Here is a 25,546-nt window from a genome sequence, read left to right as displayed (position 1 = left end):
AGGATGTAACGCTGACTCCCGGAATCTTTGACGTAGTCTGGAACTCCCCGGCAGCATGAAGGGCAGCATTATTTCAGGGAACGGAAACGCGTTTGGTTAGCCTTTATGGCCAATGACACACTCACAGGAAACAGTTCTGCCCCTTTTGATTGTCATACTTGTAGAAAGATAGTAATTGCAGGTTGCGACCTCCCAGTGCAAGCGTCATACAGAGTCGTGCAACATGCTGCTCAATATGCCCTCCTCTCCAGCTCTATATCATAAAACGTCGACACGCTTCGACGCCTCCACTAACATCCATCAGCAGACGACAGCTTCTGTCCTTGCGGGCACGCGCATCAAGTTTGGAAAAAAGTCACAAACCTAGCAACTGAGTCTCGTCGTTGACAAAGAAGATAAAATCTTCACACATTGCCTTTATTCTTTAGGCACCCAACCGGACGAGGTTTTATGTATCCTCCGCGATAAGCAAGCCGACCGGAAAAGATCGTCTGCTACGGGGTGAGGGCGCTCTGGTCGTCGTGCTCACGTCCTGCCCTCTATCGTCTAAGCGCCGCAGTAGTCGCCACTAGCGAGTGAATCGCTGAGTTGTTCGCTCACGTGTGTATTGTGCCTGGCGTTGAATGCGTCCACCTGAGACACTTTCGCGGCTTCCTCTCACGAACGGTATCGACTCGACATGTGACAGATTGGGAGTCATGAGCGGCGGGAAGCTTCCGGAACCTCCGATCGTCGCTGGCATTCAGTACTTTGGAAATGCTCACGCGGCGATCAAGAACCAAGGCATGGTCTTGGGCGTCGTGGTCCTCGAAAGCAACTCCTTGTCGACAGACGAGCTACGCCGCGTCATGTGCGACCAGCTGCCGTCTCTGCCCGCCCACTTCGCGTTCCTCACCAAAGAAAGGTAAGCGGCGCGATGAAACAGCATTCACGAGCCTATATTTTGCTCAGCGTGAGATTATTTGGTCAGAGTTTTACGCGACTCTCAGGAGCGAAGCGGCATCGCCGTTTCCCTCGTGAGCCGCATACCAGCACGTTGACAGGTACATGCCGGAACGTTATTTCGGGAGCAGACGAGACTTCTGCGAGCCAGTTCATCGCACGTTTGCTTTGAACGGGGTTTCCCCAGTGGCATATTTGTCTGGTTGCCGTTGTTCGCGCGCTTCCTATCGCCCGATTGTCCTTGGCGGCCGGATGCGTTCTTTCTTCCCTTCGACGCATTTGTGATGGAACGTCCGGAATCTTCTCGGAGTCAACCGATAGCGTCCCATGACCGGGAGCGGTTACGGGGGGCTATACGGGGCTAGCCATGCAGAAACACCTGCTAACGAATACATCGACAGGATGTCCGTCTGATCCCTCTAGGTAAAATTTTTGTTGGGCTCCAGAACACAGGTTAAGCGTGGTACAGAGACCACGGCCCGAAGGAGACTTCCCATGCTCGTCTTTTTTACCGTCACTCTTATATGACCGATAAAAAACGCACGGCGTAATATTCTCTCTGACATTCGGAAACACTCATGTTCCTGTTACGCTGCAAATGACATGCACAAATTTGATAATCATAACCAAACTTGGTTTTAAAAGTCTACGCCATCATGCTGGCTGGCTCCTCGTCGTTTTCTCGGTGATTCACGTTCTTTCCGTGGACCTCATCCTGAGACCTCGTGTTCCGAAAGCACTTGGATAGTCGGAGCTGCTCCCCTGCCTACATGAACATGGTAATTCCAAGCATCAGTGGTAACCCACAGTGCGGCAGGGAAGTGCAGTTGAGTGAATCCGACAAAACTCGGGCGACACCTTGCGACGAAACAATATAAATTGTAAATAAATTATCCGCTACTTGTACGATATCTACTTTTACATTGTAACTTCGAGTGTAGGCGTGCTGGCACGGTGACGCGGTTTCCCTGTTACTATTTTTCGTTGAAATTAAATTCGATCTGACGGTGACAGGTGTAACCCCCCCCCCCCCCAAGGCGACAATAACAAGGTATCATCTTCTATATAAGAGATTGCGCATAGCTGAGATAGCTCTAGTGCACTGCAAACACGTGCTTTATGTACGCGTTTTGAAATGCAAGCTCGTCTCTGTGCTTGGCGAACGAGTTTCGTCTTCCCTGTAAAAAAGAAAACTAAAAAAGAAAATAAAAGCACAAAAGATAAGTCATTTATTGCCAGCTCTCACAAAAAGTATCTCTCTCTCTTTTTTTTTTTGGCAGACTATAGGGCCTGACTTTTTCGGGTTTTATTTTTGGCCAAATTCGGGGGGTAAATATCGGGTGATATTTTTCATTCGAAAATTCGGGTGTATTCGGGTTAAATCCCGTTACGGCATATTCTGTCGTCTGGAATTCGGGTGTATTCGGGTGATTTTTTTTGTTTAATAGAAATTTGTCTTAACATGGAACTAATGTTTAGCAATGTTATCAAACTTTATTTTAATGCACGCTTACGAGTGTGCCACGCGACCCGGATGTTTTCGGGTAGATTCGGGTTAAACCCGAATTTTACAGATTTCGTTCGGGGGGTAAATATCGGGCGAATACGGGTTTAACCCTAAAAAGTCAGGCCCTATATATGCAGTACTCCGGACACCCATGCAGTATTTTTTTTCTTCGCACTACTCGAATTGCAAGCGAAAATATCCGATACTCACACTTTGCTGCCAGTACCAAACTTTCACGTGTGGGACTTCATGCGTGAAAGTTTGTCATCTGCCCAGCTGGTTCCACTGCATTTGCCGCGATTTTGGTAGGAGGGGCTGGCTGATACTGTAGGGGAGATCATTTGCGTTATATCTCCGGCGAATCGCGTAGAGATGATTTCTTCTAAATATTTTACGAAACACCGACTGTAGCCGAAGGAAACAAACTCCGATGAATTCTCGTAAACACTAAGTTTGAAAAAAAAAAAAAAAACATCGTTGAAGAACATCCAACTCCACGTATGTAGGTGTCTTCGTTGAAACGGTGTTTATGAGCTACGCTTGTCATTTGGTTCCGCGTAAATTCCCAAAGAATATATGACTTCCTTACGGGTGGTACTGGTCTCGGAGTGTTTCTGGACTTTCACCGAGCGACAAACTCGCACAATTTGGCCGAGATAACCTGTTCTTATAGAGGATATCCACCGATTTGCTCCCCCCTAAAATCCCTTCAAGTCTCCCTCTATACAGAAGAGAACCCTTTTCAATATGACCCCCGATAATCTGACATACGCGCTTTATACGACCATACTCCTGGGAAACAATGCAGTGAAACCTCTGCAAATATACCCCCCGTTAATATGACAATTCCGCATTATGACCAACATTTTCGGGAACGACCGTGGGCATAATAACGAGAGTTCACTGTATTTACCTCCCTCTCATTTAGCTTGGCCTCTGTAGAGTCTGTTCCTTGCATACCTGGGTAAATTACTTCTAAAATGTAATTAAATTACATTGCTCATTACTCCAGCTAGAATTTAATTAAATTACATTGCTCATTACTCCAGCTAGAATTTAATTAAATTACATTGCTCATTACTCCAGCTAGAATTTAATTAAATTACATTACTCATTACTGCAACGCAAAAATGTGACGAACTTACATTACAATTACCACGAAAAAGTAATGGCATTACAAAGTCATTACTGCGAGTTTCATCGTAATGATATTGAGGATGCGGAAATGCATTGGTTCAGACAGCACTACGTTGTAAAAACGAAACACATTTTATTCGGTGCCGGTTGAGTGCGTTCATAGTGGCCGTGGGAATTCTTTTAACTCGCCAGTCGGGCAACTCTCTTTCTGCCAAGTACCGACACAAAACACAGAGTCGATTCTTTTGTAAAAAGTAACGAGTAATGTCATTAAGATTACTGCCAAAATGTAATTAAATTACATTACAAATTACATAATATCAAAAGTAATGCATTACATTACAAATTACCGGAAAAAGTAATTTATTACTGTAATTTCATTACAGTAATGACATTAGTACCCAGGTATATGGTTCCTTGTAGTTTGTCCGTTGAGGATATCCTTGATTTTGACCCCTGGTGTCTGTCCCTTGAAGGCTCCCTTTGTTTTGTCCCCCGAATACTTCCTGGTGAGGACTTCCTTGAGTCGCGCGTCATTAAAAACAACAACAACAACAACAACAAAAAAAAAAAAAAAAGAGCACGTTCTTTCGGAGAACCGTTTTCAACAGTGGTTACTTCCGAAGACAGGTGTATAATGATGTAAATCTGATTGAAGGAGCGCTATTCTCCTGAAGGGCATCAGCTTAACTTAGTTGCGGAATGCAAAACATGCAGTTGGAAACAGTTGGCACACATCCATACGGCGACGGTGTTGTGTGGTCTTGTCCCGTGTCTGTTTGTGTTTCTATATAGGGCCGGTTTTACCAACGCTGGTTAACTTAGAACCGAGATCAAGGGTTGCTAAAACTTGAAGTTAATACTCAGTTCTTTTTTAGCAACGTTAGCTATGACACGATGCATGTTTCAGCGACAATAACTAGGAACCACTGATCTCGGTTCAAATATTAATCGGGATTCGTGAAACCGGGCCAATATATACCTTCCAATAACTGCTGTGAACATCAAGTAGACATAGAACATATCTCGCAGTGCCTTGCCAGCATGAACAGCCCTGCCTTGAACAGCATGCTATTACACAACCAAGGTCGATTGAAACTATGTAACGAGAGAAATTGAGGGGGTCAGCACATCCGGACCCCCCCCCCCCCCCCCCTAAAACCGCCCCTGCTGACTACTATAACCTGCCGCGTCGACAGAAAAGAAAAGTGGTTAAAAAAAAAAAAAGTCAGGTCTGATGACGTCGTGCTGATATCACCGTCATCCAACTTTGATGCACGATGTATAGAGGAAATGATGATGGGGGCGGATTTCATCCGAATCCCGCACTTGAAGTGGTTGTTGAGTCATCCGTTTAATCCTCCAACTTTTGATGGCCCCCAAATATTCGCGATGAATGACGCGGGAAACATTTGATTGTCGGTCCCCGCACAGTTTGAGGTCAAAGAAAACTTGAGCCTTACTGTACAAATCATTTTTTTTTTCCCCGCATGTGACTATATTTGTCACGTGCTCGAAGAAAGCTGCGAATGTGATACGTGTGTGCGCACCTGGTATGTATGTATCACCTTCTAGGTGTCTATCCTTTGAGCGTCAGGCAACCGGAGACATATACACATCCACACAAGTGAAAGAGCGCAAACAAGCTCGTGCATATTGTGGGCTGCATGCTGTACGCATGCAGAGTGTTTCACGTAACGCAAAAAAAAATCAAAATAAAATATAAAATAAAATAAAAAGTAATAAAAGTAAAAAGAAAAGAAGAAATCGTATTAAAAAATCTATTTGTCTATCTCGGGAGAGATTTCACCATGACTTCTGAGCACTTTTATCAAATTGAATCAATCCCAAATCAAGTCCAAAAATTTGCCAAGTCAACCTACGGATTTTTTTTTTTACAGGAACAGAAAGCGCATGTGGGATTTACCCCACTGCGTTCTAAAACACATTCTCTACTGCTTTGTTAACAGCTGAAAAAAAAAAGCGAAAAACGTTGTTTCGAGGAATACACGATTTCAGAAAATCCCAGAGAGCTTAGCGCCGCTTCGAACTATGGGAACTTGCTGATAACAAAGGAGGAGGAGGTCTCTGAGCTGTTTCGGTTCCTTCTCTCTTGGCCGATTGTCCACGAGGCGTCAAAGTCAGTGAAAACGAAACGTGAAGGGCAGTTCATTCCAGTAATCTCCCAAGATGCAACGCGTACACAAGGAGCACTGGGATTTCCTGAACTCGTCTAATGCCGGCCAGCCTCAGTTCTCCGTCAAAACCAAGGACGGTGGTCAAACTATAATGCAAGATGCGGCGGAAGGAAAAAAAACAAAAAAAAAACGGTCACCCATGATTTCTTCTCACTCTTCTTTCAGATAACTTTGCGATAACCCTTATCAGCAGATGCTTGGAAAAGGGAAAGTGAAAGGGCAGGTACATGGCCTCCTCGCATCGCTTCTTTTGGAGAGCTGAGCATAGTGAATGTATTTTGTTGCCATAGAATGGGGGAAATTCGGCATGCGGTTTCTGTTCCTGTAAAAAAAGAAAAAGAAACACCGTGAGGTTGACCTTGCAAATTCGGGAGTTAAATTGGGAACATTGAAATTTCCCGCGAATGAAATTTGATAAGAGTGCTGAGAAGTGATGGCAAAATCTCCCCCGACATAAATAGTGTTTTTCACATTCGGTGTAAAGGGGACTACCTCCATCAGGTGTTCTCCTGCTTGACGACGATACACACGCATACACAAACTATTTAACAATTTAAATAAATAACAATTTAAATAAATTCAAAATAAAATAAACACGTTGTCGTTAAGTACCGAAGGTGAGTAGCTGTATTCGTACCACAGGATGTTAGTCGGTTGCCAGAAATAATTTCCATAGAACACGAGTGGAATTAATAGAGCTCGACCCGGAACTGTCTCTTCCACCAGTTAGCCTCACACCCATACGCTATTGCAACCAGCACAAGATGAGAAAGGAGGAAGCATACGGCCCGTGTGCTTTCCTTCTCTCTGGCTTGGGCGGTAAACAGTTTTCAACGTGCTCGCCCGGCTAGACGGCGCTGCGTTTTCAATATTGTGGCGTCCACGGGAAAACGGTGTTGCGGAAACGATAACGATAAATGAACGATAAATGAACGATATGGTAGATCAAATGCCCGCTTCATCTTCATCATCTTCAAAAGCCCGCTTCATGGCAACTACCAACGCGCAGCCAGTGTAACCTCTATGAAACATAACTTGCAACTTACTAACCTAGCTTTGCGACGAAACATTTTTCGCCTGTGCCTGTTCCACAAAATATACTATTATCATAACGATAGCTTGCGATCTCGCTTTATATTTCCACCTACACACATATCAAATCGCGCTGACCATCGTCAAAAAGTACACATTTCATCTTGTTCAACCAAATCCCATGCTGACTCTATTTTTCTACCGCACCGCCATCGACTGGGACCACCTCCCCGGTTCACTGACATCAATTTCGGCCATAGCTCAGTTCAAAAGTGTCATTAGTGATTATGTAATATTGTAATCAATATTGTTATTCTTATACTTTGTATTAAGCTTTTTTTTACCCTGTGTAACCCGTTTATTTTAACCCCCACTCCCCTCTGTAACGCCAACGCCCTGAGGATATTTAAATAAATAAATAAATAAATAAAAAATGAAAGATGATGGAGCTAAGTTCGTTCAATGTAGAGATAGCTTGATGCGCCGAGATAAGTAATCTGAACGCGCCTACTGGACAGCACGGTGCTGCCCGCTGTCCAATAGACGCGTTCCGATTATTTTTCTCGACGCATCAAGTTATATCTACATTGAACGAACTTAGCCTCCCAGTAACTTACGTGATGTGAGACATAAGAAAGGAGTGAGGCGATTGGCTCATCGTGTTTTCGGAATTACTATAGTCGTTAACACCCTCCCAGTGCTAGCGCTTTCAACCTCCAATAGGAATTTGCGTCAACAGTCTCGGCTGGCAGATTTAGGCGATTTATAGGGAGACTTCCTTACAGTGCTCAAAAGATTTAAGAATTATTCAGCCTCTGTGGGGTTTTCCCGGACATCCAGGAAGAATTGTTGAATTTGCGAGCCTCTGCTGGCAAATCTCAGTGATTTCGATCAGCGAGAGCCTTAGAACACACGTATAAATTAGCAGTGATGGCCAATAGTTAACTACATGTAGTTAAATTACCTGATTGTAGTTAAAAAGTAGTTATCAACTACTTGCAGAAATGTAGTGTGTAATTACTAGTTAAACTACTATTTCGAGTAGTTAGTTACTGCAGGCGCCAACTACTTCCGATTTTGCCGCAAGCTTTACTTCACAATTGTGCATCCGACTTTTACCTTGAGCTACTCGTTTGATGAGAACGGAGGCGCAGAACAAAATTGTGCCGTGCATGTGTACTAAATCTTCACTTCTATATCACTGCTTGTGATTCATATTTAGGTGTCCAAGAACACTATAGGATAGGACTGGTGTTGATGGACAACGTTAAGTACTTAGAGATGTAGTTAAAATACGTCGCAGTAGTCAAAGAAGTAGTTTTAACTATACCTCCCCTGAAAAGTAGTTGAACTACTAGTTAAACTACTCCATCGCGAAGTAGTTAGTAGTTATAATTAAACTACTGTACAAGTAGTTAGTGGCCATCACTGTAAATTAGATGATGATCCACCGCCCCATTGCTCTTTGGGAACGGACGAAGGGCAAGGGATGATGATCCGTGGAGCGCAACAACTTGGCAAGAACACCAAGGCCTTGCATCTGGTGGGCAGCGTTCGACCACGGTCCGAGAATCTTGGCGAGGTTGAACGGCCGTTGGTCAGTGCGTTGCGAAAGATTAAAAAAAAATAAAAATAAAAATGCGCGCTTCACTTTTGAGATCATTGACGACACAAAACATGTGCCTTAAGTCTGTCTTGACCTCACAGACTTTCGGACATAGTGACTACGTTTCTGAAGCACCAGCCCTTTTAAACGATTGTTCACGCTCTGCGTTGTTATTGCGCGTTATCGTATAGTCATTGCGCATTATCTACAATAGCCGATGGGGCTATTCTCTTACGCGTTTTTGTAATGCATTTTGCCCGATTAGATTTTCCTTCGCGTTTTTTTTTTTTTTGCTTTTAGTAATGCGGCACTGTCTCATTTCTCTGTACGTACTAGATACTGAAATCCGAGGGAAAATTTGTTGCTTTTGGAACAGTAACTAATGAGTAATGAAAAAACAAAACAAAACATAAGTCTGCAGCCCCTGAAGAGTCCCGGGGCTCCATCCCCGTCTGCCTCCGCCCCTTTCTCGCTGGCCCCTCTCCTTTTGCCTGTACGAAATTGTAACATATGTTGTAACATACATTGTTTCATGACTTGAAAACCCGAGACGAGGTAGGGACGATAACAGACGAACACAAACACGGTCTCAAACTCAGCTTGAGTTTGAGACCGTGTTTGTGTTTGTCTGTTATCGTCCCTACCTCGTCTCGGATTTTCAAGTCATGGATCGTCACCACCAGCTCGCTTGCTACCTAACTTTCCTTTCGTTATGCATTGTTTGCTACGTACTCTGCGTGTGACCGTTGTTATTCATCCTCTCAAAGGCATTCCTTGAATCCTTTATAGTGCATTAATTCGGTACGTGAAGTCTAAACGATTAAGCAAACGAACACGCACCTAGCCCTGCAATTATCCCTGCCCCCCTAAACACTTGATTGATGATTGATTGATTATTTAAAAGGAAACCAGGGAGAAATTGAACTTGTCTCCTGACGAGTTCTTCTACTCTTGTTGTGCTACCCTAAACACTTGTTGTTCACTATGCTGTTTACTTTCATTGCTCACTGTAATGGAGCACGTTGAAAACAGCAACAACAACAACAACAACATATATATTGTGATGATGAAGTGGGGAGGTTTTCCACTCTAGGAGTGGAACGCTACCCCATAGCTAGGGGTCTAATATGAGTGGTGACAATGATGAGTAATGACGATGAGAGATGACGGGAATGATCGAAGTGGCGATGACGATGCTGGACGTGATCGTGGTGGTGGGAGTGTCCGAGGGCGCTGCTGGGGTCATAGTGAGTCCTTTAGGCCTGTCGCCTCAAAGAAGTCAACCACGTGACGTAAGGCCGCCCTGGAGTCGGCCGCGGTGTCCCAAGGGCCGAGGATGGTCGACAAGTTGAAGGGGCGGCAGCCAAGGGTGGCAAGCTGCGACTGCAGTCTACGCCTCTCGTTGACGTAGGTCCGGCAGCGGAGGAGTATGTGCTCAACGTTGGCAAGTACGCCACACTCGTTGCACATAGGGCTAGCCTCACAGCCTAGCTGGTATCGATAGGACGGAGTGAAGGCCACATTCAGACGTAGCCTGTGGATGAGTGACTTCAGAGGACGAGGAAGCTTTGCAGGCAGTCGGTATGACAGCGTTGGGTCTACATTCCCCAAAGGGGACAGAGTTGGAATGTCGTGTTGCCACTGTAGGGTAGACCAGGAATCGGACAAATGCCTGAGGAGGGATCTTCTGTCTCCTCTCGAGAGTATAATGGGCATAGTTGAAAACAGCAGCTTCTGGCGGAAGGTCGTATTATCGATTGTAGCGTGCAGCGTGTTCTGCGTTTGTTATTCAAACGTCTGGTCTCCTCAGCGCCCCGCACTTAGTTAGCCTCAACTTGACTAGTACCGGTGAAATACAGGAACGACGCGCTTCACAGGCGGCGCTACCGCTCCTTGACGTTCAGCGCCTCTTGCGGGAAGTATGTGCAAACATTTCCTGTACCGTGCCGTTTGGTTGGTATCGTTCAGATATATGTTTGCGCGTTGTTGGGCTATTCCTAGATAAATTGTTTCGATTTTTCGAGCAGCGATGTCGAAAAGCGAAGGAGATAACTGGTGTTCGGGCACGTTTATAATGCGAGAGAACAAATCTTGGGGTCAGACGTAGCTATTATGTTACCACTTCTATGCCTGCTCAGCAAAGCAGCAGATGGACATTGTGCTAGAAAATGACGAATATTTCCTCTCTGAACTTGTGCATAAGCTATACAAGTTCATTTGCATCGGCTGGTCTAAATTGAGCAACACATATTGATATGTTAGATGCTGTCGTTCCATTTAACTCCAAAACATCATCTTCATCATCATCTTCATCATCTTCTTCATCATGAGAGGATAGAGAGGTAGCAAGCGAGCTGGTGGTATAGACCCGTAGCTTAAAAACCCGAGGCTGGGGGACAAAAAACGACAACACAGACCTTGAGGGACATTGTCTGTGTTGTCGTTTTTTGTTTCCCAGTCTCTGGTTTTTAAGTTATGGATCTTCATCATATTCTTCGTCACCTTTATCTTCACCCGCGGATTCATCTTTGAACGCATTAAATCCCAGTGTCAACCTAACAAGATTGATATTATACGTTGCAAATTGTTTCTGTATGTTCCAGCTTCTTTAAATAGTGAGTCGATTTCTTCGCCACATCTCTGCTTTGGAGAATTCCAACTTTGTACTGATTCCAAGTTCATCACTTTGCACTGTGATCTTCCAACATTTCTCGCAATATGTTGCCGATTGCATGCTACGGTGCCACATCACCTTATAGGTATCAACATTAACGGCACAGCTTAGCTTATATAGTATCTTGAAAAGAATAAAAGCTTGGAGCCATCTGCCGTCATGGTCTATACACTTTATTCGTGATACGTATAGAACCCGGATGTTTAAGCATCTATATGGCTTCACACAGAATTGCCGTAATTTACCACGGTTAATGATTTCATTTCATACTGGGCAAATTTTCATCGTTCATAACGAACATTTTGTAAGAATGATAGGCATGTTTTGCTCCTTCCTCCTGGCGAGGTATCGGTCTTTGAAGACTCGTGAGTACGCAGCACACACGAAAAATGTCGTCCGTATATAGAGGGTAGGAGTGCAAAGCGTATTCGAGTACACAGTTACATATCTTGGTGTGCACTGTGGATTCGAACCTGTGCACTTAGCTATGTGGTAGTTTCTATTTCGCCGGTTATCCAGCGTTGATTTTTTGTCCGTTTCGCGCGGCCTCGGAGGAAATGCATACGTGGAACAGCGTTGCAAGCTCCTAATTCGTTATTAGTACAACCGGGCACGCAGGAATATATTCAATTTGGTCGTCTAGCACGGCCTTCGGCTGATGTTCTATATCCCACCGACATGGAGTCAAGCGAAGGCCAAGTGCCGCTCTTACAAGTTGGTTATGCCCGCTAGTGCCGAGTCGTGGCGCTAGTGGTACTCTGAAAGCTGGAGTGCTGTTGTGCACCTTTCCCGAATGGTCCTTATCCCAAACTGAGTAACTGTACGAGAGGCGCCATCACACGGCTACCTGTACAGGGTGCATCACTTTCTTTTTTTCACAAGTATCTGCCCGATACCACCTACAGGCTGCGCACCGTCTGAATGTGTGGGAGGCGCTCATTATTTAAATAAAAATTCAAATGGGTTTTGTGAAAAACATAACTTCTAAAGCAGGGCGCCGTCGGCATTAAAATGGGTACTACCCCTTCTGGGACCTTCGGTGGACACCTTTTAGAAAAAAATCTGGCAGCGTTGCGGATCATTTGTTGCAGTAATTAATTAGATTCGGTTTACATATTTTTGTAGCGGCTGGTAGCGGTGAAGCGCAAAAGGACGCTCTTCCACCCCCTTATCCACCAATGAATTACGTGTTCTTGAGCTTACTTCGCAACGGGGAGTGCTGAAGAAAAAGTAACAGCGTCAGGCAGGCTACACCAGTCCCCACCCGGCTTGATTGATTGATTTTTAAAAGAAGAAAATGGAGATGTTAGTCTCGAGTCACTCGGGACTGGCTACTCCAGGACGCGTTATTAAGAAAGGGAAAGAAAAGGAAACTACACAAAACTCGACGCTTTGCAACGGAATGGAAACAGAATAAATGAGAACATCACCACCTAGCTTGGCACCAAAAGCGAAATCTCAATGCACAAAAACAAACCACCCGGCTTATCTGACTGCTGTGCGCCCTTTCTCTGTTATGATCGCACGGATGAAACACAGATAATCACATAGTGCCGTGATATCACACGCTTTCTTTTTTCTTTTTTTCGGCACTCCCCATAGCGAAGTAAGCTCAAGAACACGCAATTCATTGGCGGATAACGGAGTGGGAGAGCGTCCTTTTGCGCTTCACCGCGACCAGTCGCTACAAAAATTTGTAAACCGGAACCAATTAGTTAACTAGAACAAATGACCCGCTTCGGTGGCAGATCTTTCTTTAAAAGGTGTCCACCGAAGGTCCCAAAAGGGGTAGTACCCATTTTAATGCCGACAGCGCCCTGCTTTAGAAGTCACGTTTTTTTCACACAATTCATTTGAATTTCTATTTAAATAATGAGCACCTCCCACTCATTCACGCGCTGCGCGGCTTGTAGGCGGTATCAGACAGATAATTGTAAAAAAAAAAAGTTCTTCTGTTGGCGCACCCGTTCGCGAATGATTTAGCCCGGGCCTTTAACTGAGACACCTGGTAGATAACACGAACATAAAAGGAGCTCGTACGAGAAAACCCGTCAATACGATAAATTTTATCACGCGATTTTATCGATGGCAACGCGACATAGCCCACTCCCTTCTCTCGGATGTATAGACCCACGCGAAATTCCTCCGCGACTACAGCGACCCCTTAAAAGCACTCTTCCACCGAACACTCCCACCACACCACTCCCACAAACAGAACAGGCGAGAGCGACATCGGCAACATCATCGAAGGAACGACGCGCCACCTCACCAACTGGGAGAAACAGACAAGAAGCCTCCTGCGTCAAGCCCATCGACGACCACCATACCAAAACTGACCAGTGCCCTATTTTATTGTTTTTATTTTTTAGTGCCAGTGGATCCATTGAGGAGACCTGCCCCGATTTAAAGGGGAAAGGCACAACCTGAACCTGAACCTGAACCGCATGAGGCTCAACGTTGCATTTACTCGGCTCTATACCTCGTCTTCCCCCTGCCCCACACTCTAAGAAAAAAACAAAAAAAAACGGAGTACTTTTACTCCTTTTGGAGACTAAATGCCTTGCCACAAAAAATAGTCCCTTTCGGGAGTAAATGCACGGGACTAAATGAGTGTCACAGAGTGTAAACTGCATTTCGTGCGCACTTGTAAGAGTCCCAAGTACATAATTCGTGTACGTGTACGAAAATACTTTGAAGCAAACCGTCAACCGTGATATATCGCGTGATATAAAATCTCGCGCCATACATAGGGCACAATTTGCGAAGAAAGATGCACTAACTGTTTCTTACTCTGTGTGGTTAGAATATTGCTACGTTGGCTGAGTTATACAGCCTTATGCCGCTCAAATTGACCGAGGGCACATATTTCCGTAGACTGTTGCATTCAGGAGACCATGCGCGAAGTTTAGTGACGATTTGCAGTCCTGGGGAGCAAATGTCGGGACTAAATGTTGGGTTAGGGGACTAAAATGGGGAGTAATTGCAGACTAGGGGAGTAGAAGCTGCAATTACTCCCCTTTTTACTCCTTTTTTTCTTAGAGTGCACGTGGCTCGTACAAGACATGTAGATTCGTTTCAGGGTCCTTAGTAAGCAGAAAATGTTACGGGTATTTTGAAAACAGACTCAAGTGTAAGCTATTGAAGAATGTTGACCATTACAAATACTTGGGTGTCATTATTAGGAACGATCTAAAGTTGAATTGCCCTATTAAACACAGGTGTTCTAAAGCTACTCGACGACTTTATAGATGTGAAAAAGGAAACTTCGCTTTGGAGCAACCAAAGAGATTAACAGCATATAAATAATTAGATCTTCCTTGGAATATATGTGGGGACTAAAATGGGGAGTAATCCCAGAGTAGGGGAGTAGAAGCTGCAATTACTCCCCATTTTACTCCTTTTTTTTTTAGAGTGAACTTGTGAAGTGCACGGCAACTCTGTCACGTCTGGCTCGTGGACAACATCACCACGTGCGTGCACTGATGGAAGTTTCTATGCAATGTATTGACAAGCGGCCGTAAAAAACTCGCGAAGGTCCTGGGACCGGGGTCGAACGCTTCCCACCATGATGCAAGGCCTTCGTCTTCTTGCGGAGCACTTGCGCCTCCGCCGGTCTCGTGACGGTTCGCTGAAAGTGACGATCCATCCCATGATCATCCCTTCATCCGTTCCCAATGTGCAATAGAGGAATCGCCCACGTCATCATCATCGTGCAATTTATGTGTGAGTTATCACGCGCTTGGTGCTTTGCAGCGAGTTGCTATGCAGTCGTGCAATGCCCAATAGGGCAGTGTATACCGCCTCAGCGGCGGTGAATCACCCACCTCATCATCATCTTATGTATGTATGTATGTATGTGTGTGTGTGTGTGTGTGTATGTATGTATGTATGTATGTATGTATGTATGTATGTATGTATGTATGTGTATGTATGTATGTATGTGTATGTATGTATGTGTATGTATGTATGTGTATGTATGTATGTGTATGTATGTATGTGTATGTATGTATGTGTATGTATGTGTGTATGTATGTATGTATGTATGTATGTGGGAGGCGCTGATTATTTAAATAAAAATTCAAATGGGTTTTGTGAAAAACATAACTTATAAAGCAGGGCGCCGTCGGCATTAAAATGGGTACTACCTCTTCTGGGACCTTCGGTGGACACCTTTTAGAAAAAAAATCTGGCAGCGTTGCGGATCATTTGTTGCAGTAATTAATTAGATTCGGTTTACATATTTTTCTCGCGGCTGGTAGCGGTGAAACGCCAAAAGGGCGCTCTTCCATTCCCTTATCCACCAATGAATTACGTGTTCTTGAGCTTCCTTCGCATGCATGCATGTAGGTATGTATGTATGTAGGCATGCATGTATGTAGGCATTTTTCCCTCCTCATTTTTCGCAAATCCCCTCCGTGCTTGGGATTCTGGATAAACCACTGGGATTGCTTGTGCAAGCATCTGTGTCGAATGTAAACAACGCCAGATGATCTGAGCATTTCTACGAGCCTTTACTGTCGTGAGCGGTTTCCCAATCCTGAGTTTGACACACCGAACTTTTTGCTGTTCCTTGTCCTTCGGGAAGGCATGAAAGCTCATTCCGGGTTCAGTGTAATATGAAAGATGGAAGTCACTGAAAAGGTTAGCCAGCTGTAGGACTCGAACCCACATCTTCCAGTCCAGGGCTCTACCAATTGAGCTAAGCTAGCGTACCTTCCCAGCGACTTCCAAGGTCGCGTCATCTGAAGGCACAATTCAACCACTCTCTCTTTCTCTCTCTCTCATCCCCCCTTTCACTCTTACATTTTTCTCACTCATACACAATCGCACGACGCGGTCGACGCAGACGGCAACCAGAAGGTAATCCAGAAGATGTGGGTTCGAGTCCTATACAGCTGGCTAACCTTTTCTGTGACTTTCATCTTTCATGGTTAATTTCTTAGGCAATTTGAGGCCTTGTATATATTTGTCCTTTCTATGTTGTTCTAGCCTCACAACATCAGTTCTCTCATGTTCAGCGTCGATTGGGTTTTTCAGTGTCTTTCTATATTTGATGTTTCGAGGTAACTTCATGCTTCGTTATTGTGTCCTTCCTTCGGTGTTCCAGCCTCAGAACGGCTTTCTATAATGCGGAACACAGCAAACAACGGACAATTTTTCCACGATCGCTCGGTGGCACCTGTGTGCTGTCTGTTTTTTTTTTTCCTGGGTTTTCCTCGGACGCTGTGAGACATATGTCGGCAAACTGTTCCCTACGAAGTCGGCCCAGGACGCACATTCCCACTCAGTCGTGGACAACGGCGAGCTATTTCACCACTACCACCAGCATGCACCGTTCCACGCTCACATGACAGAGTGTTATTTCCAGGGTTGAAAAAAATCCGGATATTTTTGGATATTTTTGGAGAATATATACGAGGCTAGAAATGTGACACAGAGTAAAAACAAATGTGCTTTGCTGTTCTTGATTTCGGGTTACCTGTCATAGTTTCTGTTTACGGAACTGCCTGTCCCGGCAACATTGTATCGGTCTCTATTGTTTTGACTTGACAGGACTTGAGAGGAACATTGAAGTTACAAAAAGACGTCTAGAAAGCTGATGGCAAGAAAGTGGCCAGGGCAACTTTTGAAAGGATTGGAACTCGGACATTTGAGGATTTTAAGGCTAGGACGTGCAGCTTATGCTGTGCTGTCCACCCGCTACAAAGGGGCAGCCGCCGTCATCATCATCATCATCATCATTTTCTGAAAAGTGGTTGAATGCGTGGTTGAATGGTGCGGAGCCTACACGCAGGGCCGGCGATAAGGGGGTGGGGGGCGAGTAATGCGACCGCCTTAGGCCCCACGCTTGCGTAGGCCCCGCGCACGAAGCCCTCAACCAGGGATTACTTTTTTTTTTAAATATCAAGTATGCACTTAATCGTGTGAAACAGGCCCCGCGATGTGCCTTTATCTCAGCCCCCGCACACCCCTAGCACCGGCCCTGGCGCACTTCAGTTACAGTGCCTCCAGGAAGCGGAAGAAAGTCTCTCCCTGAATGGACGAAAGTAGAAGAAAATGGGAAAAAGTTAAATCTGAAAAGTTATAAATTAAAAAAAAAAGGTTAAGTGAAAAGTAACAAAGTGAAAAGCTAATTTTGCGCGTTCCTGGGCTTTTGCAAACAGCCAACACTACGAGAAAATAAGCCGGGAGTTTTCCGTGTGACGTTGAATTCAGATTGTCTTTCACGTCACATCTGGAGAAAATCTCTAAAAAAATCCGGATAAAATTCTGTGGATAGAATAAAAAAAAAAATCCACCGGATAAAATCCGTGTGGATTAACGTGTGTGGATTAAATCCAAACAACCCTGGTTATTTCTCGGTCACATTGCTCCTTTCAGTTTTCTGCGCAATGCACATTTCACGATATATTCAGTATATAGGCGCCCCGGAGCGCAGGTGTTTCAGACTCACTTAACGCGACACAAGCACCACTCGCGCGCTCGTTTTGAATAACGATTTGATTGAATAATATTTGAATTATTCTGTTCAATTACTCTGTATTATTCGTGTTAATTGCAACTACTCATCGGAAAGTATATACTTAGAGGCGCGATGTGAGAAGCCTCGTTTCAAAAGCGTCGTTCAAATGTTCCTCAACTTTGATTTACCACTCAACCAGAGGCCCGTCCTTGAGCTTTTCGTTTTCCCATTACTTGGGCCCGCCACGAGCCAGTGTGTATATATATATGTTGGATTCTTTCTTTGTCCTCCTTGATTCGTGTTATACTCAGGTATTAGCGCATGGATAACTCGAGCCAAAACACACAAGCACCAACCAAGTGTTATATGTGAGAAAGAATACGTTGCATACCCGATTGCTTGCGCGCATTTAAATGCAAGTTACTCGATCTGTTTAATTTCATATTCACGAGTAAGCCGTGCTTTGCCATTTGCCAATAAAAAGCATAACTTCCTTCTCACTTTTTGCTCACCACCGAACAGTGAAATGTGGAGCAATGCAAACTACAATATACTTTTCGAGTACTTTGTGCTTTACTTTCAGTACGTTTGTATTATAGTACTTTTACTGTACTTCAAGTACCAACGATACCAGCAAGTACAATATTACTGTAAGTACAATATTGCCGTACTTTGCCCGTGGCTGGTTAATGCCTCCAGTAACCTAACTACTGTATAATTAAGTAAAAAAAAAAACTCGGTAGTGTAGTTTGTAACCAGCCTACGTGCTGCTGCACACCCTCATCTGAACCCAACATACTCTTTTTTTCGCTCTCTCCTTTTTTTTCCCCACTTTTATCTGAGCTTGCTTCACTTGAGGCTGTTTGATAATCGTGAGCCAATTATATTGTTCGCGGACAGGTCTTAAGCAACATCCAAGCATTCAATACAGTAGAGTCATGGCATTATCGGCCGTAGACCAAGAAGGCGTCCATTGTTTGCACGTGTGAGAGATAAACGCAGTATATAGGATGCGAGATAGCCAACCGTTCAAGAAGTACAAGTTGTTTACTCATTGAAGAGATCCGTACAGTGGGGAAGCGAGTACAAGATATCACAACTCGTTACGTCACCGGCATGATGGTACAGAGAGGAATTTTTGCAAACCTGCTCAATACGTGAGGGAATATAGGTCCCATATAGCTGCGTCAAACATTCGGATAGCAGTTCTGCGGATGTTAAAAAGCTTTGAAAAGATGAATTGAAAAAAATTTTCTGGGTGGGGGGGTGTGGGGGGGGGGGGGAGATCCTGTTGGCACAGCAAATACTGCTCTTTATGAAATAGGCCCGTTTTGGTTTGCGCACGACGATTACATGTACGAAAGTTTGACACGGGTGACCCTTGTAAAAATTTTTTTGGACATGCTTTAGAATTCCAATTGAAAAAAGTCAAAAGAGGCAATTGAAATTCAGTAGAATTGCTTTTGAATTTATTTGGAAAAACGTTTGGAACTTCTTTTGACTCCATTTGGTTATTTGGTACGGACTTCCTTTTGACATTTGTCAAAAGAATCTCTTTTGAACTTCTGCAATTGCCATTCAATTGACACTTTTATGACTTCAATTGGTCTTTCTTTTGACACCTATTTGCCATTCATTTGATTTTCTTTTGACATAATGCCCAAATTTACCTCGTTGGCCCCTATATAGCACCCAGTACCCCTGGTATTCACGACAAAGAAGCCATCTGTTAGTGATAATACACATAATTTATTACGGGTGATTATTCCATTTTCGAAAGCATGGACACAACACTCTCCTTGATCTCTCGCAGTCTTAGGTCAGGTTCTTTTCCTACGTACGGTGCACATTACTGCTTAAGGACTCCACAGAAGAAAACGGTCAAGACAAGTCAAAGACAGCAGACGACAGCTCAACTCGGTTCAACCCGTAGCGGCCGCATGCGGGTTTGTTTGGCCCTGCGCACATAAAGAAATTGAGCCCGGACGGAGCCGGAATTTCCGGCCGTCCTCATTGCCGGTCGCGATTCTCACGCCTGGCGGGCGCGTTGCCTGCACCCCTCATGATTTGAATTACGGCGACCACCTTTGACTTGGTGGCCTAATTACGTGCTTCTGTTTTCCTTTTGCAGCCACCAGTCGCGGATGCAGCTTCCAGTCACTTTTGCGAGGGATTCTAATTCTCATATATACTCGTGTCGCACTTAGTTGTGTAACCTGAAGAAGTGCAGTCTCTTGCACGAAAGTTCTTGTTCGAATAAATATTAGTTGCTCCTAACCGTTTTTCATGTTACGTGTGCAAAACAATTAGTGGGAAGCGACTCATATATATTGTCACCAGCATTATATGAAATGTGCTGTATGCACAAAGTTGTCGAGGTTTGCTTCATAGTTTTTTTTTTTTCTCTTTAATAGTATGAAGTAAACACTGGCTTGCGTAACAAGTTGTAAAAAAAAAAAAAAGCGTGAACGTTTCGACACCTATTCGGGCGTCATCACCAGCGCAGGAAAATGAAACGGGGGACTGGTAAGGGCCCCTTGTGACTGTTACAGGCATTTATGGCGCCATGAATGTGCCAAGATTCGAGGAATTTTCTCACCCCCCAGCTGTGTTCATAAACCATAAGTCAAGGTTGTCGCGTTGTCAAAATTGAAAGAACCCAAGCAGCACAATGTACTGGAAGTCGAGTGCATTAGGGGTGGACGGTATGTGTCTTATCAATGTTCTCTAGTTTCATGAATGTCACTTTCATCTTTCATCATGAATCTGTTCAAGGCCTTTCATCTACCCGACCACCCCTATTGCACTCGACTTTCAGTGCATTTTGCTGCTTGGGAATGTCCTGTTCTTAACACGTGATCGACAAGTTCGGTGCGTTGATTCTTTGCTGTATTTTTCTGTCAGTGTGTGTTGCTTTCAAAGGTGATATTTTTTCCAAATATATGCGGACATTTTTCTTTTTTTACCTTTGTTTTCTAATCTTCGGTCTTGACAATATGGCGCCTTTCTGTGACTTAAAAATTTATGTAACGTATATTAATAGTCCTGGGTTTGTATTTTTGTTATTATTACTATTATATAAATGATGCGATTTGTGAAAGTATCGCGAACAGGCTCCAAAACACATTTCCGAATACTTGCCGCGAACAGCGTTGATTAAAAACGATTTTTACGTGGCTCATGAGCTATCCATGTAATGAAATAGCAGTGATGGCCATTAACTGCTTCTACAGTAGTTTCACTATAACTACTAACTACTTTGCAATGGAGTAGTTAAACTACTTTTCGGGGGAGGTAGTTAAAACTACTTCTTTAACTACTGCAATGTATTTTAACTACATCTCTAACTACTTAACGTTATCCATCAACACCAATCCCATTCTATAGTGTTCTTGGACACCTAAATATGAATCACAAGCAGCGATAAAAGTGAAGATTTAGTACACATGCACGGCACAATTGCTCTGCACCTCCGTTCTCATCAAACAAGTAGCTCAAGGTAAAAGTCGGAAGCAATCAATCGGCAGCACAACCGTGCCGTAAAGCTTGCGGCAAAATCGGGAGTAGTTGGCGACCTAACTACTGTACTTAACTACTCAAAATAGTAGTTTAACTAGTAGTTGCACACTACATTTCTGCAAGTAGTTAACTACTTTTTAACTACAATCAGGTAGACACACACACGCTTTTACTTTAGCGAAAGAGGAGGGATGGAAAAGAAGATAAATAAGAAAGAAACTGATATTAGCTTTATCTGGGGCCGATCCTGATCTCACTCGATTAAGCACCATCGTAAAGTCCTTTCTCTCTCAACAACCGTATACACGGCTATAGGGTTGCGCGTTTTCGGTTTTTATTTTTCGGCGTATTCGGCGTGCGTTTTTCGGTGTTTATTTATTTTTCCGCGAAATCGGCGTTTTTCGACGTTTTCCCTGGCGTGTACATGGTTTTCCCCTACAGTTATCGGCGAATAGAAATCGCAATGTAATTCCGCACGACGTTCATTCAACATGGCGTTGTTCGTTGCGGTGGCGTTTTACGGTTAACGAAAAAGTAAACGGACATTTTTGCACAATCATATGGTATGGTGTGGTATGGTATTCTGTATGGCTTTCTGATCTGCATCAACCACTTGCTCAGCATCATGTGCAGCAATTTATCACTGTCATGTCCATGGCATCACTCCCTCTGTATTCGGTGTTTTTCGATAAAAACCGAATGAGGGAAAATTTACCCGGCGTGTGTTTTTCGATTACAACCGAAAATGCGGAACCTTCCTCATTCAGCCACGTCGCTCCTACTCTTCTCTGAATGGTTCTTCCCCTTCAACAAGGACTGGAATGACCAATAGACGAGTTCAGAAAATCCCAGTGTTCTTAGCGCACGCATTGTATCCTGGGCGCTTGCTGAGCAGGGGGAAAGAAGAATAATCCTTCACATTTCGCTTTCGCTCACCTTGACACGTCGTGGACAATGTTTTTTTAGGGAAGAAATCGGAACAGTTTCCGTTTTTTTTTTTTTCGTATTAGTAAACTCCCACAGTTCAAAGTGACGAAAAGCACTCTGGGATTTTCTGAACTCGTCTATTTTCATGTATTTGCAAACAGTTAACCTTTTTATTCCACCGAGGTATACAAAGTGTTTATTTTTATCCGTTAGATTTTGAGAAAAAAAAAGCGATGGAATCTACACGGATGACTTTTTTTTTTTTTTTTTGCAGGTGGGTTTAGCGGCCGGGCGGATGCCCTGTCGGAAAGCGTGTCTATATAAGTACTGGACGACTAATTAGCTAAAATCCAGTCATTAACTTATTAATGAGATGTTTCTTGCAAAAGCGAGATAGCAGAATTGGAGCTAGTCATTATTTAAACCCATCGTCCTCGCTAAATATCCTGAGACGAGCACGTACTTTGAAATAGAAATTGCCAAATTTTGCTACGCAAATGGCGCTTCTGGAAGAAAGATCCAACGAGAAAAAAAAAAAATTCATCGGGAAAGAACATCCAACGGGGTCACGTGACGAAAGGAAGGAAGATCCAAAGGGAAAAAAGATCCAAACGAGAAAGAAGATCCATGCGGCAGAAAGATCCACAAGGAAAGAAGATTCTAGCGGTGGATCTTTCTTCCCTATGGATCTTTCTTCCCTATGGATCTTTCTTCCCTATGGATCTTTCTTCCCTATGGATCTTTCTTCCCTATGGATCTTTTTTCCCTTTGGATCTTTTTTCCTGAAATCCGATGACTGTCTCCGATTTTGCTGTCTCACTTTTTCCCCATTAAAGAGTTAATGAATAAATTTTAGATCATTAGTCGTCCAGTACTTAGATGCGCTTTCCTACATTATGTGTACCTCGTCGTATATAGTACCCATCTGCAAAAAAACAGCATCTGCGTAGCTTCCATAGATTTTTTTAAAATAAAAATTCGGTAACGGATAAAAATAAACAGCGCGTATAACCCATAATGTATTAACGTTTTCACTGGTCCTTGAGGTAAATAAATAGCTCGAGACAGCATTGGTTTAAATTCCGCATCGTATACATCCTACATTACATGTACACGCAACAAAAATGCAACACGATGTGCAACCGTTGTGGTGTCATGGCGAGAAGCAAGTGTGCCTATACGAACGCTCTCGGCGGTACACGTAGTAGGGACCCATTGTTGTGAGCACATGAGGCATTCATTTCAATGATTTTTCAGGTGGCCCGTCCAAAAAAGTCAGGAGCACCTTATCAAGACATCTCACCTCCTTTCCGATGATGGCGTCATAAACATCACCAGGTATCACGGTAAGTGGCATCGCTTCCCACAAAATCCAGAAAATCTGTTGGGCTGTCTAAAGAAAACTATACGTTCAGAACGTACCGGTAGGGTTCCGGGTTTTTCGGGTAGTTTTTCGTCCAAGAAATGACGACTTGTTCATAATTACGCTGTCTGTGATGCAAAGTAGATCATTTGGGACAGACGGGAGCGACGCGCATGCGCTTTACGTCTTATCGGTTAAATATACGTACAGCTTGGGACAAAAGTTTACGGAACACCGGGGTGTCGCATTCCTCCAATGGAGCGACAACCTAGCAGCAAAAAGGAGTCGACATACATACAAAGAGATGGATAGGATAGCCCGCCACCCGTTTCCTATTCGATCGTCTGGGGATAGCTAGCAGGGAAGCGCTCCAATGAAGAAATACGCAGGTGCCGTGTTCCGTAAACTTTTGTCCCAAGCTGTACGGGAGGGGAGTACGTCTGCTGTTGTTCTGTCTGTGAAATAATCTTTCCTGTGCCTCGGGAACACGTTTTCTCCAATTCTTGACGAAAGCTGACGCCACACCTGTAGAGCGCTGCACGGGCTCGGGCTTACCCGAAAGCACAGCCTTGTCTTGGGTTGGGCTCCGGTAGGGCCCCGCTCGGCCCGGTGACTCAGCGAGTAGATCCCTCATGCCTAGTATTTCCAGCCGTGACGTACGCGTTTCTAGCGCTTATCAAACAAACTTATAGTAAATGTATAAGAGAAGAGAAGACACGGCCACAAACGTACAAGAACTGTCGGTTTAATAGCACGAGACCAAATTAAATCCAGAACGCACGCGCGTTATCGTTACACTACCAAGTTATTGTGCAAGAAAACGGTGTTGTCGACAAACTCCTTCTCCCCATTCTCTGCCCCTCTCACCAAGCTATGCGAACGTGATTGTGAAATATGTGAGGAGTGAGGAGCAATGTGAAGTGGCTTTGAGAAGGTTCTAGAATGTCGAAATCATACGCATAAGGCAGTGTCCTTTCCTTGTTTTTTGCAAGTATATGCACAGCAATGACGCATGCACGTGATATGTAGAGGTGAGCGCGGGTGCGGGTATACCCGCAGTTACCCGCACATCGTCACGATTTGCGGGTAGGAATTCGCGATCGCTGTGGGTACAGCGGGTAAAATGCGGGTGTACCCGCAATGCGACTGCGGGTAATGCGGGTATACCACTATTACCCGCACTCCATGACCAACTGATTCCTCTCTGTCACACATGAACTCAGCAGTGCCCTATGTCGTTGGCCATATAAATCCATGTGACTGCAGCAGGCAAGTGCTGGCGGGCGAGTTCGATTATTAAAGCAGACATACATGGCTCCCTGTCGAATTGCAGTTTTATTGGCATACGATTGAAGCCGTCCGAGACACTTAGCCAAAACTTAGAATTTCCATTGTTTTCAAATAGAAACAGCGGTAAAGTGGACGAGGAACACTTCCCCCTACGGGTCCCAATGCGGGTGTACAGACAGCACTGTGGGTACGGGTCGTCCAGACTAAATTCTTGCGGGTGCGGGTCACATACGCGCGGGTACTGTGTGGGTGTGGGTTCAAGTTTACTTACCCGCACTCACCTCTAATGATACGAACTAATAGTCCTCCATTGTGCGGAATTAGCTGCGTGACCCGGTCAAGCCTGATGCTCGGAAACATGTTTCTCGGCCCGACCCGCCGTGCTGGCGTCTTTTGTCGGCCCGAGCCCTGCCCGCCCCGGAGCACACAGCCAATAACAAGCCCGGCAGGACGCTCTGGCAGGGTCGGGCGCGGACTCTCGCAGGGCACTGGGCTCGGGTTTAACATTATGGCCCGTTGCCGGGCCTAGGTCGGGCTCGAACACGTGTCGCCCCACTATTAATTAAGCCACGGTCAACTTTTACAGCCAGCTACACTGGGCCGGGTAGCCTACAGATTTCTCTAGCCTCGCTTAGGCCTGGAAACCTAGACATTCTTCGGGCTTGGGGTTGGGCACGGTATGGAGCCGTCGGGCCCTGCGTGTAAACCAAAGGAAGGCCGGGCTCGGTCCCTAGTGCCCTACACAACGCACCTACTAACCTTTCCCTTCATTATTCATTACTCGGTAGACTAACTGATAATTCGTTGCATCACGTCGCGAGATTGGTCTGGAAATGTCAACACTCGGCACACAGTAGTACACGGTCGACAACTTCCGGTTGTCATATT

General features: G+C 44.6%; 1 protein-coding gene across 2 annotated transcripts in view; it reads left to right on the top strand.

Moving 5' to 3' along the window:
* Positions 1-505: 505 nt before the first annotated feature.
* LOC135377314 (uncharacterized) overlaps positions 506-25,546 on the top strand; it is a 54,865-nt gene continuing 29,824 nt past the window's right edge. The window contains exons 1-2 of one of the 2 annotated variants that reach the window (XM_064609654.1): positions 506-904; positions 23,263-23,351. In XM_064609654.1, the coding sequence (XP_064465724.1) occupies positions 624-904; positions 23,263-23,351 (370 nt within the window). In that variant the 5' untranslated portion in view covers positions 506-623. The remainder of the gene's footprint in view (positions 905-23,262; positions 23,352-25,546) is intronic. The other variant, XM_064609653.1, reaches the window with a different exon arrangement.

The sequence above is a fragment of the Ornithodoros turicata genome, chromosome 1, assembly GCF_037126465.1.
Source record: "Ornithodoros turicata isolate Travis chromosome 1, ASM3712646v1, whole genome shotgun sequence".
NCBI lineage: Eukaryota > Metazoa > Arthropoda > Arachnida > Ixodida > Argasidae > Ornithodoros > Ornithodoros turicata.
The sequence above is the reverse complement of the archived record's forward strand: the minus strand, read 5'-3'. Positions and strand labels throughout refer to the sequence as shown.